Raw genomic sequence first — 12,493 nt, 5'->3', positions numbered from 1 at the left:
CTGAAAAATTGAAAATAAAATTGAAATACATTGTTCTGAAATTGCATAGTGTTGTGGATACAAGAGTTACTTCCCTTTATCACAAAACTAACTTTTTTTTCTGGCTAGGGTGACTTAGTTTTCAATTATAACAAATTTTCTTTTCTCTCTTGTTTTGGTCATTCAGGCCTTCCTTAATTAGACATGGGGAGGGCAAAAGGTCAGGACTAGCTGATCACATATGGAAAGAAAAAGGAACACACTTCCCTTTGTGGAACGAGGTCAAAGTAATTGACATGGATGCAAGATGGAGACTCAAAGAATTGGCACATATGCTAAAAAAAGGAAAATTACTAATCAAACCAAGCATAGGAATTAGCAGCATATTGGAACATTTAATTGTAGGAAAAACAAAAATTTGTACAACCCCCGCTCCTTAAAATTTCAATGATAAAATGTTTAACTTTATTGAAGTTATGTCCCTTTGTCAACAAAATTTTTTTTTCACACATACGAAACCATGGCGAAAAACAAATAAAAAAGCTTCAAGAATAAACCATCTACAGAGCCAATAACTTTTCTCCTTTCTTTTCCAAGATAATGACCAACATGTCTGACGATAGTCGAAGGTTACACTGACTGAAACGTTGCACAAATAACACTCAAGATGAGAACAATAGTACGAGTAATACAAGCAATATAAACAATCATTACAAAAATTCAGAACTGACATTTATTTGTGTTTAATAATTGTTCATTTTTTTAATTTATTTATTTTTAAAAATTTTATTAAAACGTTCTTGTCCAAAATTCCCCTATATTAAAAAACAAAAATATATTCCAAAAATCACAAATTGATCAAATAGTTTTGTTTTTATCAAGAAAATCATTTTTTTTTTTTTTTAGAAATTTTTAAGCACTACAACATAAATTTAGTAAGTTTAAATTGTTGAGTTATCTCCTGTTGTTTCTTGTGATATTTTTCAAAATTATAAGCAAAACAGTCAGTTCTCATAAAATTTGATTTTTCTTATTTGAAAATAAAACTACTCGATCAATTTATGTAATTTTTAGATTAAAATCTTTTCATTCTGTCACGGGCACGTTTACAGGGTGGAATGATAAAATTTTTGCCCTAGAAAAGATGACATGATTTTATTTCCATTTGATGAAACCAGTTTTCTTTTTTTGTTGTAGACCATCTACTAGTTGGCTAATTATGTACAAATCACCAGAGCAATAGAAGCGTTCTATCATGTCTGAAAGTGACATAATGTTCAATGAGTGAGATCAAAGATATGCTGTTGTACAACTCATGCTCTCTACCGATCCAAGTTATGACAACAGGACCATTGCCAGCACCCTCAAAATGCAAATCTGGATGGTTCAATGCATGACGGTACAGATCAACAAAGTTTCCGGCCACAGTTATGGTCTTTGATGTGATTTCAAGCGAGGGCCATATCATGCCGCCTTACATCTTTGAAGTCGGCTTGAAAGTCAACATCAAAGTGTACCTGGATGTGCTGAAGAGTGTGGTGATCTCCCAGTGCAATCATATGGCTGCTGGCAGACCCTGGGTGTAGCAACAGGACTTGGCGCCAGAACAAGTCCAAAAAGAGTCAGGCTTGGCTTCAGAAGAAATACTACCACTTTGTACCCTTCTCTCACTGGACCCCCTCCTATCCTGACCTGAACTCGCTGGACTACTTCATTTAGTCATCTGTTGAGAACATCACCAACATGACCTCCCACAACACCAAAGCCAGCCTGATCGCCACCATCTGCCGAGTTCCCGCTGCCCTCACTTGTGGAAAAGGCATGCTCCCAGTTCAGGACATGCATTGAAGTGGTTGAAGGCAGCTACATTGAATAGATGTCAACTCTACTATATAATCAAGTTACCTGAATTAATTTTTTTTTTAATGCCACCTCACCTCTTTGAAATCGGCTTGAAAGTCAACAATAAAGTGTACTTGGATGTGTTGAAGAATGTAGTGATCCCCTGGTGTAATCAGGTGGCCACTAACCTCCCGCAACACCAAAGCCAGCTTGATCGCTGCCATCTGCTGAGTATATGCCGAGCTCCCGCTGGCGTTTGTGGAAAAGGTATGCTCCTAGTTCCAAATCCGTATCAAAGTGATGATTGAGGTTGAAGGCGGCTGCATTGAATAGATGTCAGCTCTACTACATAATCAAGTTACCTGAATTTATATTTTCAATAAAAGTTTTAAAATAAAGCTGTAGTGTTGTTTTGTTTAGGACGACAAATATATTGTTCCATCCTGTATCATAAACATTCTTCCGTATTTTTATTTTTTTAATATAGAGGGAATTTTGTATAAATGCCAAAAAATCTATTAAAAAAATCATGAGTATATTTAATTTTTTGACAAACCCACTTTAATTAATTTGCTATTCAATAATAATCACCTTTTATTTATTTATTTTTTTTCTTTCTTTCTTTACAGGTTTTGTTGGTAAAAAAAAAAAAAATTATTTTTAAAATTATTTTTTTAACCAATTTGTTTGAGTAATATTAAAAAATATTAATGATGGTTCACTAAAGTTTTGGTTTGTTTCTGTAGAATATTTATTCGTATTATATTTGGATTCTTTGGACAACTGTTCTCATGTTGATGGTCATTTTCACAATGTTTCGGTTGATGTAATCTCTGACCTTCTTCAAATGTATGTTGTCAAACTCTGGAACGTTTCTGTCAAACTTGGGAATTTAGACAGGATTTGAATGTAGAGACCAAGATGACTCGGAGAAGCAGCACATATGCTGGGCAACAATAAATTGCTAAGTAGACATAATATAGAATTAAACATGATATGGGAACTGTTAATTATAAATAACTGGGGGGGGTACCTGACATTGCCCGGGTGTTTGGAGGTGTGTGTGTTAAAAAAGAAAAAATATTGGCCGGGTGTTTGGAGGTGTAAAAGAAAAAAAAAAGTTTTAGTAGGAAGGTAGTATTGAACTCCGAAGCCTTGATGCGAAGGTGGAAATGAAAGGGAAAAAAAGCCAGACACCTAACCATCTCGGCCACGATGGGAGAGGAACTGATAAGGGCATTATGTGAAGGTTTATGAAGCAAAATAAACAGGTGCGAGGAAGTGGCGTGATGTCTGACCTAGTTTTGCTCTGCAAGCCAGATCATTCGCTTTTCGAAGACGCAGCGAGATGGAAAAAGTCGGGCAAATTAAATACATATATGACCCCCGTTGTTAAGTCGTAGCTATTATGATTTAGACGCGATATAAAAAGTTTTAAGAAGGAACGAGCCAACCGAAAATCACGGCAATAAAAGCCTTTTGCAGACATACACAAAAAGCGAACACACATACATACATACACACACACATTTTGCCTTTTCTATATATAGGTAGATTATATATACAGTTATTTATATATATATGTATATATATGTCATAATCACGTTGATACACTTGTTCTCGTTAGATCACTGTAGTTTAAGCAGCGCTGAGCCTGATCAGTACCAGGTGTGTGACCAATTTGGAAATTCCAGGCGCATAGGAGGACATCAATATCTCTCTGAAAGAGTTGCAAAAACCTTATATCATCTCCCCTAACGTGTGATTGGGGACTGCTTGTGAATTTCATACTTCTATATAAAATAGACTTTGTGGCTTAGTGGAGGATCCCCTTTTCTCTACCCTGCAATCTCTCTCTCACAGGAGAGACGTTGCGAGCCTATCCTTGTTTTATCGTTATTTCCATGGCAGGTGCTCGTCTGAACTCCAATCTCTGGTCACCCCCTCGCCAATCTTTCACGAAAAACACCCGTCCAGCTGAATCCACCGTGAAAAATTTCCCCCACTCTTTATCTGTGCCTAAATCAAAACGTGGATTCCATCAACAAAGCTTCTTTCTTAGAACTGCATGCCTGTGGAACTCTGTTCCGTCTGCCTGCTTCCCACCAGACTACAACCTGGATGTCTTCAAGTCCAATGTTAACAAATTCTTAATGAACCGCCCTCTTAAGTAAACACTTCATTAAATCTCCACACTAACGTACTGTACTTGCAATAACCCTTATCCCTGAGTGGCTTCCGGGCCTTGATAGGTGGTGACCACCGTGTAAAAAAAACAAAAACAAAAAAACTTCCTCCTTTGGAAGAAGCCAGTTAAACTTGCATAGGATTAGTGTCGTTTCTACACACACACACACACACACACACATATATATATATAACATATAGCAATAATAATTAGTAATAAATAGTGATATTTACTCTAAAAATAAAATAGTTTTAAATTCGTACTAGAACTGTTTGCAAGGGCCTGTGGCGCAGTGGTTAGAGTACTTGGAAAAAAAATCAATTGTAAAAGTGATATTCTTCTGAAGGTTGAAGGTTCAATTCTCAGTGTGGGTGACCAGAAATTACAATTGTGAATTACTTAAGACCTTTATCCAGTCATGCGTGATGAAACGAGAGCATGCTATTTAAATAAAGGGTTCCGTTCAAAATTCCTTCCCAAGAACATTCCCAAGTTCGACAGAAATATTCCCAAGTTCGACAAGATACATCTGAAGAAGGTTGGAGGTTACATTGACTGAAACGTTGTGAAAATGATACTCAAGATGAAAGCAGATAACAAATAATACGAATAAATTCAGAAACGTAAAATATTTATTATCCTGTGAAATTCGAGTTCTGTGCTAATTGGTAGAAATCAACTTTCTTTTAAATTGGAGTGGGGGGGGGGAACTGATTTTTGCTAATATTGCCTTTATTTTCCTGTGCTATTTGGCTGAAAATTGCTTTTTTTTTTCCCTCTCTTTCTTTGCCTGTCCTGTCTCCCCCCCCATCCCACCCCTGCCATTGCCAAATCTAAACTCTTACCAGTTACTGAAATGACAATTTCATAAGTCAGAATTTTGACTTCTAAAGATTTACAATGTTTTTTTATTTTTATTTTTTTTTTAGATTTCAATTTTGTTAGTTTTATGAACAAATGTAGACAGCCAAGCGGAGAGGAAATTTGAAGGTTAGGGCGAGGATAGTATTAGCTGCGTTCTTTTATTGGTTGTATAAATGACAGTTTGCTTTCTTTGAGAGTTATCCATTGGTAATGCTAGGATTTTGGCTTCAAACAATTTTTTTCAGTGTTTTCTTAGAAAAGAATATAAACATGACTTTGTCTCCAAATGATTTTCAATATTATGTTTCTGATTTTTTTTTTGAGATGAGGATTGATAATATTCATTATTTTGATGCTTCGGACTACTTTTTTCATCTTGAGTGTTATTTTCAAAACGTTTTGGCTGATGTAAATTCCGACCTTCTTCTCTTGTCAAACTCAGGAATTTTTTTTGTCAAACTCGGAAATCTCACAGAATTTTTAATGGAACTCTTTTACATTATCTGTAGGAGTAGCATGCTCGAGTAGGAATCTGGTTATAGTTGGCTAACGTACTTCTCAGCTTCCGGCGTGGCTGCTACCGGAAGCAGTGACAAGGCAAATTAGTTATTTCACTTTTATTGTTGTTCAGTATTTCTATTCTGGATCAATTTATTGAACTAAAATTTATGAAAAGGACATTATTTAAAAGTGTGCAATAAAAATTAGCAAAATTATACAGAAAAAATAACACAGTTAGTTTTCATTCGTACTTTTAAGAACAAGATTAAAAAAATGTTTTTATTTAATTTGAAATTTTATAAGAAATGTTTATGAAATTTTAAATTTTTTTTTAATTTTAAAAATAAGTTTTTTATTTGAATTTATATAATAAATACATCTTTATGAAAACATAACAATAAAATTATTAAAATCAAAGTAACAAAATTTCAAACATCATAAAAATAAAATTGTATCCAATACATAATATTCTCAAAATAGTTTAAAAAGATTTTAAAAAACTGTTTTCAATAATTCTTTAAAAAAAAATAATAACTTAAATAATTCTTAATCAAAATAAGACCAAAAAAATCTTTCCAATAATTATTAAAAAAAAACAAAAAGAATGACTGGAAAAATGTAACAAAAAATAAGTAAATGCACAGGGGAGATATAGGCATGAGAGAAAAAAGTGAAGTAACTGGTTTGCCTTGTCATTGCTTCCGGTAGCAGCCACACTGGAAGTTAGGAAGTATGTTAGCTGACTATAACCAAGAATCTTAAGTAATTTGCAATTGTGTCTTTGAGTATCACCCACACTGAAGATTGAACCTTCAACATCCAGAAGAGTTTCATTTTGAACTGAATTTATTTAGTTTTGTTTTTTTATTGTTTTTAGGAGGGAGGGGTCACTCTATAATATTGTATTTAGTTTTGTTTTTTATTTTTTTTAGGAGGGGAGGTCACTCTATAATATTGTATTTAGTTTTGTTTTTTAGTTTTTTTAGGAGGGGGGGTCACTCTATAATATTGTATTTAGTTTTGTTTTTTATTTTTTTTAGGAGGGGGGTCATTCTATAATATTGTATTAAGTTTTTTTGTTTTTTTTTAGGAGGGGGGCACTCTACTATACTATATCCGTTACGCCATGCGTTTACAAGGATTATGAACAACACTAAGAATACGATTGCAACGCGAGACTTCTACCTGATCAAATGAAAGCATGCTATGGATTCTTTTATTAATGAAAATTGCTCCAAACAAGGCATGAAGCCACTTTATGTAAAGAGCTAGAGGAAAATACTACTTCAAGGTCAAAATCTTGCCAGCAGTAACAGCAATTCTTCTGCTTTTGTCAGAAACATCACTTTTGGAATGTGAGAACTAAAGGATAAAATAATGGAAGCAAGAGTTATGCGGCTGCCGAAAGTAAACACAAGAACTACAAGGTTAATTAATTTGTTCCGTTTGAAATTCTGTGCAGATTCTCAAGTTTGACAGAAAGATATAAGAGTTCGAAAAGATGCATCTGAAGAAGATTGGAGGTTACATTTTTTTTTTTTTTTTTTTTTTTCAAATGGGGGTCACCACTTATCAAGGTTACATAGCGTGTTGTCTGTTATAGGTCACATTGGTTGAAGCATTGTGCAAAAAAACCATTAAAGCTAAAAACAGTTTTCTGAATAATACAAATGATTTTCAATGTTTTTTAAAAACCAATCTTTAAAGACAAGGTTGAAGATTGGTGTGCGAAAGCTTCAGCTGTTTCTTCTATTCTCTTGCCAGTCGCATAAAAGACAGTCTTCTGCTTTCTTTGAAATTTTCAAATTGTAAACTTATAAACATTGGTAAATTATTCGTTGTTAGGATTTTGGCTTCAAATGATTTTCAATGTTTTTTAACAGCAAATATAAACGGTTGGTGATGAAGGTCAGTATGAAATAATTTCAGCTGTTTCAATGAAGAAAGCTTGCCTGTCCCTTTCCCTTTGCAAATTGCTTTTCTCCTATCGCCCCTCCCCCCTCTGAAACTGACCCTCTTCAAAAAAGAAAATCCACAAAAAAAAATTGATGTTTTCTCAATTCATATATGTGTCTTATTTTGCGGATGAATAATTTTTGCAAGTATTAAAAAAAATGTTTGTACTTATTACTAACTTATATCATGTTGTTTGTATAAAACCTTTTGTTACTGTTAATTTTTTTTTAACTCCTCCTCTCAGGTTAGTAAGTCCAATGATTTTTATTTTAAGGTTTTATAACTTTCAATTTAGACATTAGTGGTTATACTCACCACTGTCCTCATTCTTTTCCCTTTCTAAAAAAAATAAAATAAAATAAAAACAAAACTAAATGCAATATTATAGAGTGACCCAACCCCTTTTCTAAAAATAGATAAAAACAAAACTAAATAAAATATTATAGAGTGACCCCTCCTCCTAAAAACAAAAAAAACAAAACAAAACTAAATACAATATTATAGAGTGACCCCTACCTCCTTTTCTAAAAATAAATAAAACCAAAACAAAACTAAATACAATATTATAGAGTGACCCCCCTAAAAACAATAAAAACAAAACTAAATACTATATTATAGAGTGACCCCCCCTCCTAAAAACAATAATAAACAAAACTAAATACAGTGTTATAGAGTGACCCCCCCTCCTAAAAACAATAAAAACAAAACTAAATACAATATTATAGAGTGACCCCCCCCCCTTTACTAAAAATAAATAAGAACAAAACAGAACTAAATACAATATTATAGAGTGACCGCCCCTCCTAAAAACAATAAAAAAGCAAAACTAAATACAGTATTATAGAGTGACCCCCCTCCTAAAAACAATAAAAACAAAACTAAATACAATATTATAGAGTGACCCCCCCTCCTTTACTAAAAATAAATAACAAAACAGAACTAAATACAATATTATAGAGTGACCGCTCCTCCTAAAAAAATAAAAGCAAAACTAAATACTATATTATAGAGTGCCCCCCCCTCCTAAAAACAATAAAAAAACAAAACTAAATACAGTATCATAGAGTGACCGCCCCCCTCCTAAAAATCGTTAATGGTGTAAATTGGATAAAATTTGATTATTTATGGTGACTTCTCAACAAGAACTTGTTTACATTAGATTTGAAGGCTACCATATTGTATTCAATGGAAGCAGACCAGCAGAACAATGTTCCACAGGCAGGCAATTTTTGGGGAAAAAAAGCTTTGTTCATGGAATCTACATTTAGATTTAGGCATAGATAGAGAATGGGGAAAATCATATGCAGTTGTTGTAGCTAGTAAAGTGTTTTTTGTGAAAGTTTGACAAGGGGGAATTATAGATTGGAGTTCAGTTGAGCATTTGCGATGAAAATAATGTTTATATAACGTTTCTTATTCATTATTTAACAATGATCAAAATCCATTCATTTTTTTTTTTTTTTTTTTTTTTTAGGTTTTGTTGGTAAAAGTTCATCCGAGTCTTCCGTTACTGCGCACATTGGCCATACCCGCATTGCTTTGCTGGAAGGAATCCCACCTAATATGACGTATGTTGTGTTTCCCTCCTTTTTTTTTTATTGTGAAAAATCACACAAAAAAATCCCCCACTATCCACAAAATGATCCCAGTTTTAGTATTTGTGGTGGATATAGTGACGTGACGATGTTCATTTGGAAGCAGAGGTATGCACATTCCAAATAGAGTTGATCTATACTTTGGTGTCCCTAAAAATGACCGGAATTGTAATTAAAATGGAAACAAAGAACTGTTTACATTCCAAGGTCAGAAGTTATGACTTGCGCAATGCAAAATAGAAAAGAATATAATATCTTGATGTTTACAATTCCAGGAATGTCGATTTATGACTATATAAAAGAAAAATAAACAACAGAAAACAGGAGAGCAAACAGTATCAAGCGTGATTTGACATCTTGACACCCCTTCGTCAGCGAGCCACACACCAACCTTACTCCTTACAACTAACACCTTTATCTCTTTTTGTCAATGAACTAGAAGTTTAATTGTAAATAAAACTTATACTTTGAAATTCGTCTCAATGTTGATGTTGAGAATAGCGTCAGTGTGTATATCTATATATCTATAAAATTGAAATTGTCTGTCTGTGTGTATACATTTCCCTACCAAACTACTCTGTCAATTTTCAGTCTACACACTCGAGATTTGACATAAGGGGTATTGAGATTTGTGAAAATCTTTTTAATTGGTTTTTGGTAAGAAATTTGGCTATCAAGGGGTCAAAGTTCAACGATTTGACCTTTGAAAACTCTACCAAATTCCTCCACCAATTTTGAGTCTAATCACTTGAAATTTTAGATGTGCATTACTTGGACATGGATCAAACTTTTTAATTTGATTTGAACCCAAAACAATAAATGTTAAGGCGTCAAATTAAAAAAAAATTAGCCTCTGTGCTCTCTACCAAATTACTCAGCCAATTTTTGATCTAAACATTTAAAATTTTACATAAAGCATATTCAGACATAGGGCAAGCATTTGGCTGCCAAAGAGTCAAAGTTCAAAAGAGTTGACCTTTGTGGTCTCTAGAAAACACTTCAGCTAATTTTTGATCTAAACATTTGAAATTTTACATAAAGGATATTCAGATATGCAGCAAGCTTTTAATTAATTTTTGGCCGAAAATTTGGCCGCCAAGAAGTCAAAGTTTAAAGGTGACTTTTGCTGACTCTAACAAACTTCTCCACCAATTTTGGGTCTAAACACTTCATATGTAGGTTACCTGGACATGAGTCAAACTTTTTATGCACATACTGTTATGAACAGTACATAGGACCCGAACAAGACCGAACTGAACTGCTAGTATTATATAAATTATATATACATTCAACAACGCAGCATTTGTTTACTATAGTAACGTCATCATAAACAATTATTAGTATTACTATTTTTTAACATTTTTTTTCTAAAAATCACACCAGACAAGGCATGAAGCCACATGAAGTATATATGTGATCACAGCTTTCTTCACTTTCTTTCTTCCTATCATCCCTTCTATCTTAAATAGAAAGTCGTCCTTGGGTTTACTTTTAGCAACTTCATAACTCTTGCTTCCCTTATTTTGTCCTTTAGTCCTCACATTCCCTGAGCAATGTTTCTGACAAAGGAAGAAGAATTGTTGTTTTCTGGGTCAGAATCAATTCCATCTAACACTTATCATTGACTAGTTTTTGATCTTGGTGTGATATCTCAAAAAATTTTTTTTTTTTTTTTTTTTTTTTAGCTTTTTACATTAAGTGACTTCATGCCTTGTCAAGACCAATTTTCATTAAAAAAAAAAACATTTCCATTTACGAGGTGACTTCAATAAAGCTTCCAGAATTTTTTTCATATGGGCACTTTTATTCCTAATATACACATCAAACTCTAGTCCCCTTCGAAGTAATCTCCTCCGGCTGCAATGCACTTATTGTACCATTCCAATAATTTATGGAAGGTCCATGGACGTCCTCTTGTGTGAGCGTGTTAATGAACCTCATCATCTTCAGTTGTCTCATAACATCAGCCTCCAAGGTTTTCCTTGAGCTTAGGGAATAACCAAAAGTCATAGGGAACAAAGTCCGGACAACAGGGAGGGTGAGATACTATCTTGATGCCCATCTTGGTCAAATAGTCTGTGACAAGGATGGAGCATCCTTAAGACAAATTTCGCACAAATCTCCTGCATCTTCAAATTCCTCGTGAATAATTGTGTATACAGTTCCCACACTGACATCAAACTGTGCATTTAATCTCTATAGACACACGACGGTCTTTATCCGTGAAATTCTGATGTTTTGACTTCCTTACTCCTCCCACACCTCTAATCATCCATCACAAACTCCTTGCCTTCCTTGAATCTCCTATGCCATTTAAAAACTGATGCTCAATTCATGCAAGATAGTCCAAAAGCAGTCTGAAGCATTCCATACGTTACTGTGGCATTTTTTTTCAAGTTAAAAATAGAATTTTATTGCATATCATTCTTCTAAAATGTCCTTACAACGAGATTGTATTTTTTAAATTCACCAGCGGTGACAATCGGGCTATAAAAGGGTGTATTCCAATTCCTGCTGTAGCTGTTCATTTGAACCTGAAATCATAAAAATTAGTCATCTCCTAAGATGTATAGCAATAACATATTGAATTTTTAAAAGTCTACAACAATTTTAAATACAAAAAAGTCTGGAAACTTATTGAAGGCATCCCGTACATGTGATCTAGCTTGACCAATCAGAACTTGTAGTATCAAACCAGTAATATATTATGTACTTTTATGTATTTTTTATTTTTCTTAGTATTGTCGTTACCGTGGATGTTAACAAGTCTCAAGGTTTGTACACGAGTGTCATGCGACGAGGAAAGAAACACAATTCTGCGTTGATTTCCATTGGTGCCATAGATGTAGACATCCCGCAACATCCTGTTGTTCTCCATGGAATGATGGCTCGAAGCTCGAAACAACTCTCTACCACTTTACAAGAATTCCGAAGGAGTGCACAAAAGCCAAGGTATTTCTGTTACATTGTACAACCTGATGAGGATGGAGGGGAAGGGTAAAAAGTTTGAATAGAAAGAATAAGTGACACATAGAGAGGCAATAGATTTGTAATGTTACATCGTGGTACACTTTACTTTAGTAATTCCTAAAAATAAAATAAAGAAATAATAAATAAAATTAATAAAAAAATTAATAAAATTAATAATAAATAAAATTAATAAAAAATAATAAATAAAATTAATAAAAAATAATAAATAAAATTTATAAAAAATAATGAAAAAAAATCAATAAAAAATAATAAAAAAAATCAATAAAAAATAATAAAAAAAATCAATAAAAAATAATAAAAAAAATCAATAAAAAATAATAAAAAAAATTAATAAAAAATAATAAAAAAAATCAATAAAAAATAATAAAAAAAATCAATAATAAATAAAAAATCAATAAAAAATAATAAAAAAAAATTAATAAAAAATAATTAAAAAAAATTAATAAAAAATAATAAAAAAAATCAATAAAAAATAATTTAAAAAAATCAATAAAAAATAATTTAAAAAAATCAATAAAAAATAATAAAAAAATCAATAAAAAATAATAAATAAAATTAATAAAAAATAATAAAAAAA

General features: G+C 32.6%; 1 protein-coding gene across 1 annotated transcript in view; it reads left to right on the top strand.

Annotated features, from left to right (window-relative positions):
* Positions 1–12,493, top strand: part of LOC145259303 (bridge-like lipid transfer protein family member 1) — a 454,810-nt gene that overhangs the window by 158,158 nt on the left and 284,159 nt on the right. The window contains 2 exon segments of the mRNA XM_080117188.1: positions 8,805–8,898; positions 11,665–11,877. Coding sequence (XP_079973314.1) covers positions 8,805–8,898; positions 11,665–11,877 — 307 coding nt within the window.

The sequence above is a fragment of the Euprymna scolopes genome, chromosome 34, assembly GCF_053919585.1.
Source record: "Euprymna scolopes isolate OS-2025 chromosome 34, ASM5391958v1, whole genome shotgun sequence".
NCBI lineage: Eukaryota > Metazoa > Mollusca > Cephalopoda > Sepiida > Sepiolidae > Euprymna > Euprymna scolopes.
The sequence above is the reverse complement of the archived record's forward strand: the minus strand, read 5'-3'. Positions and strand labels throughout refer to the sequence as shown.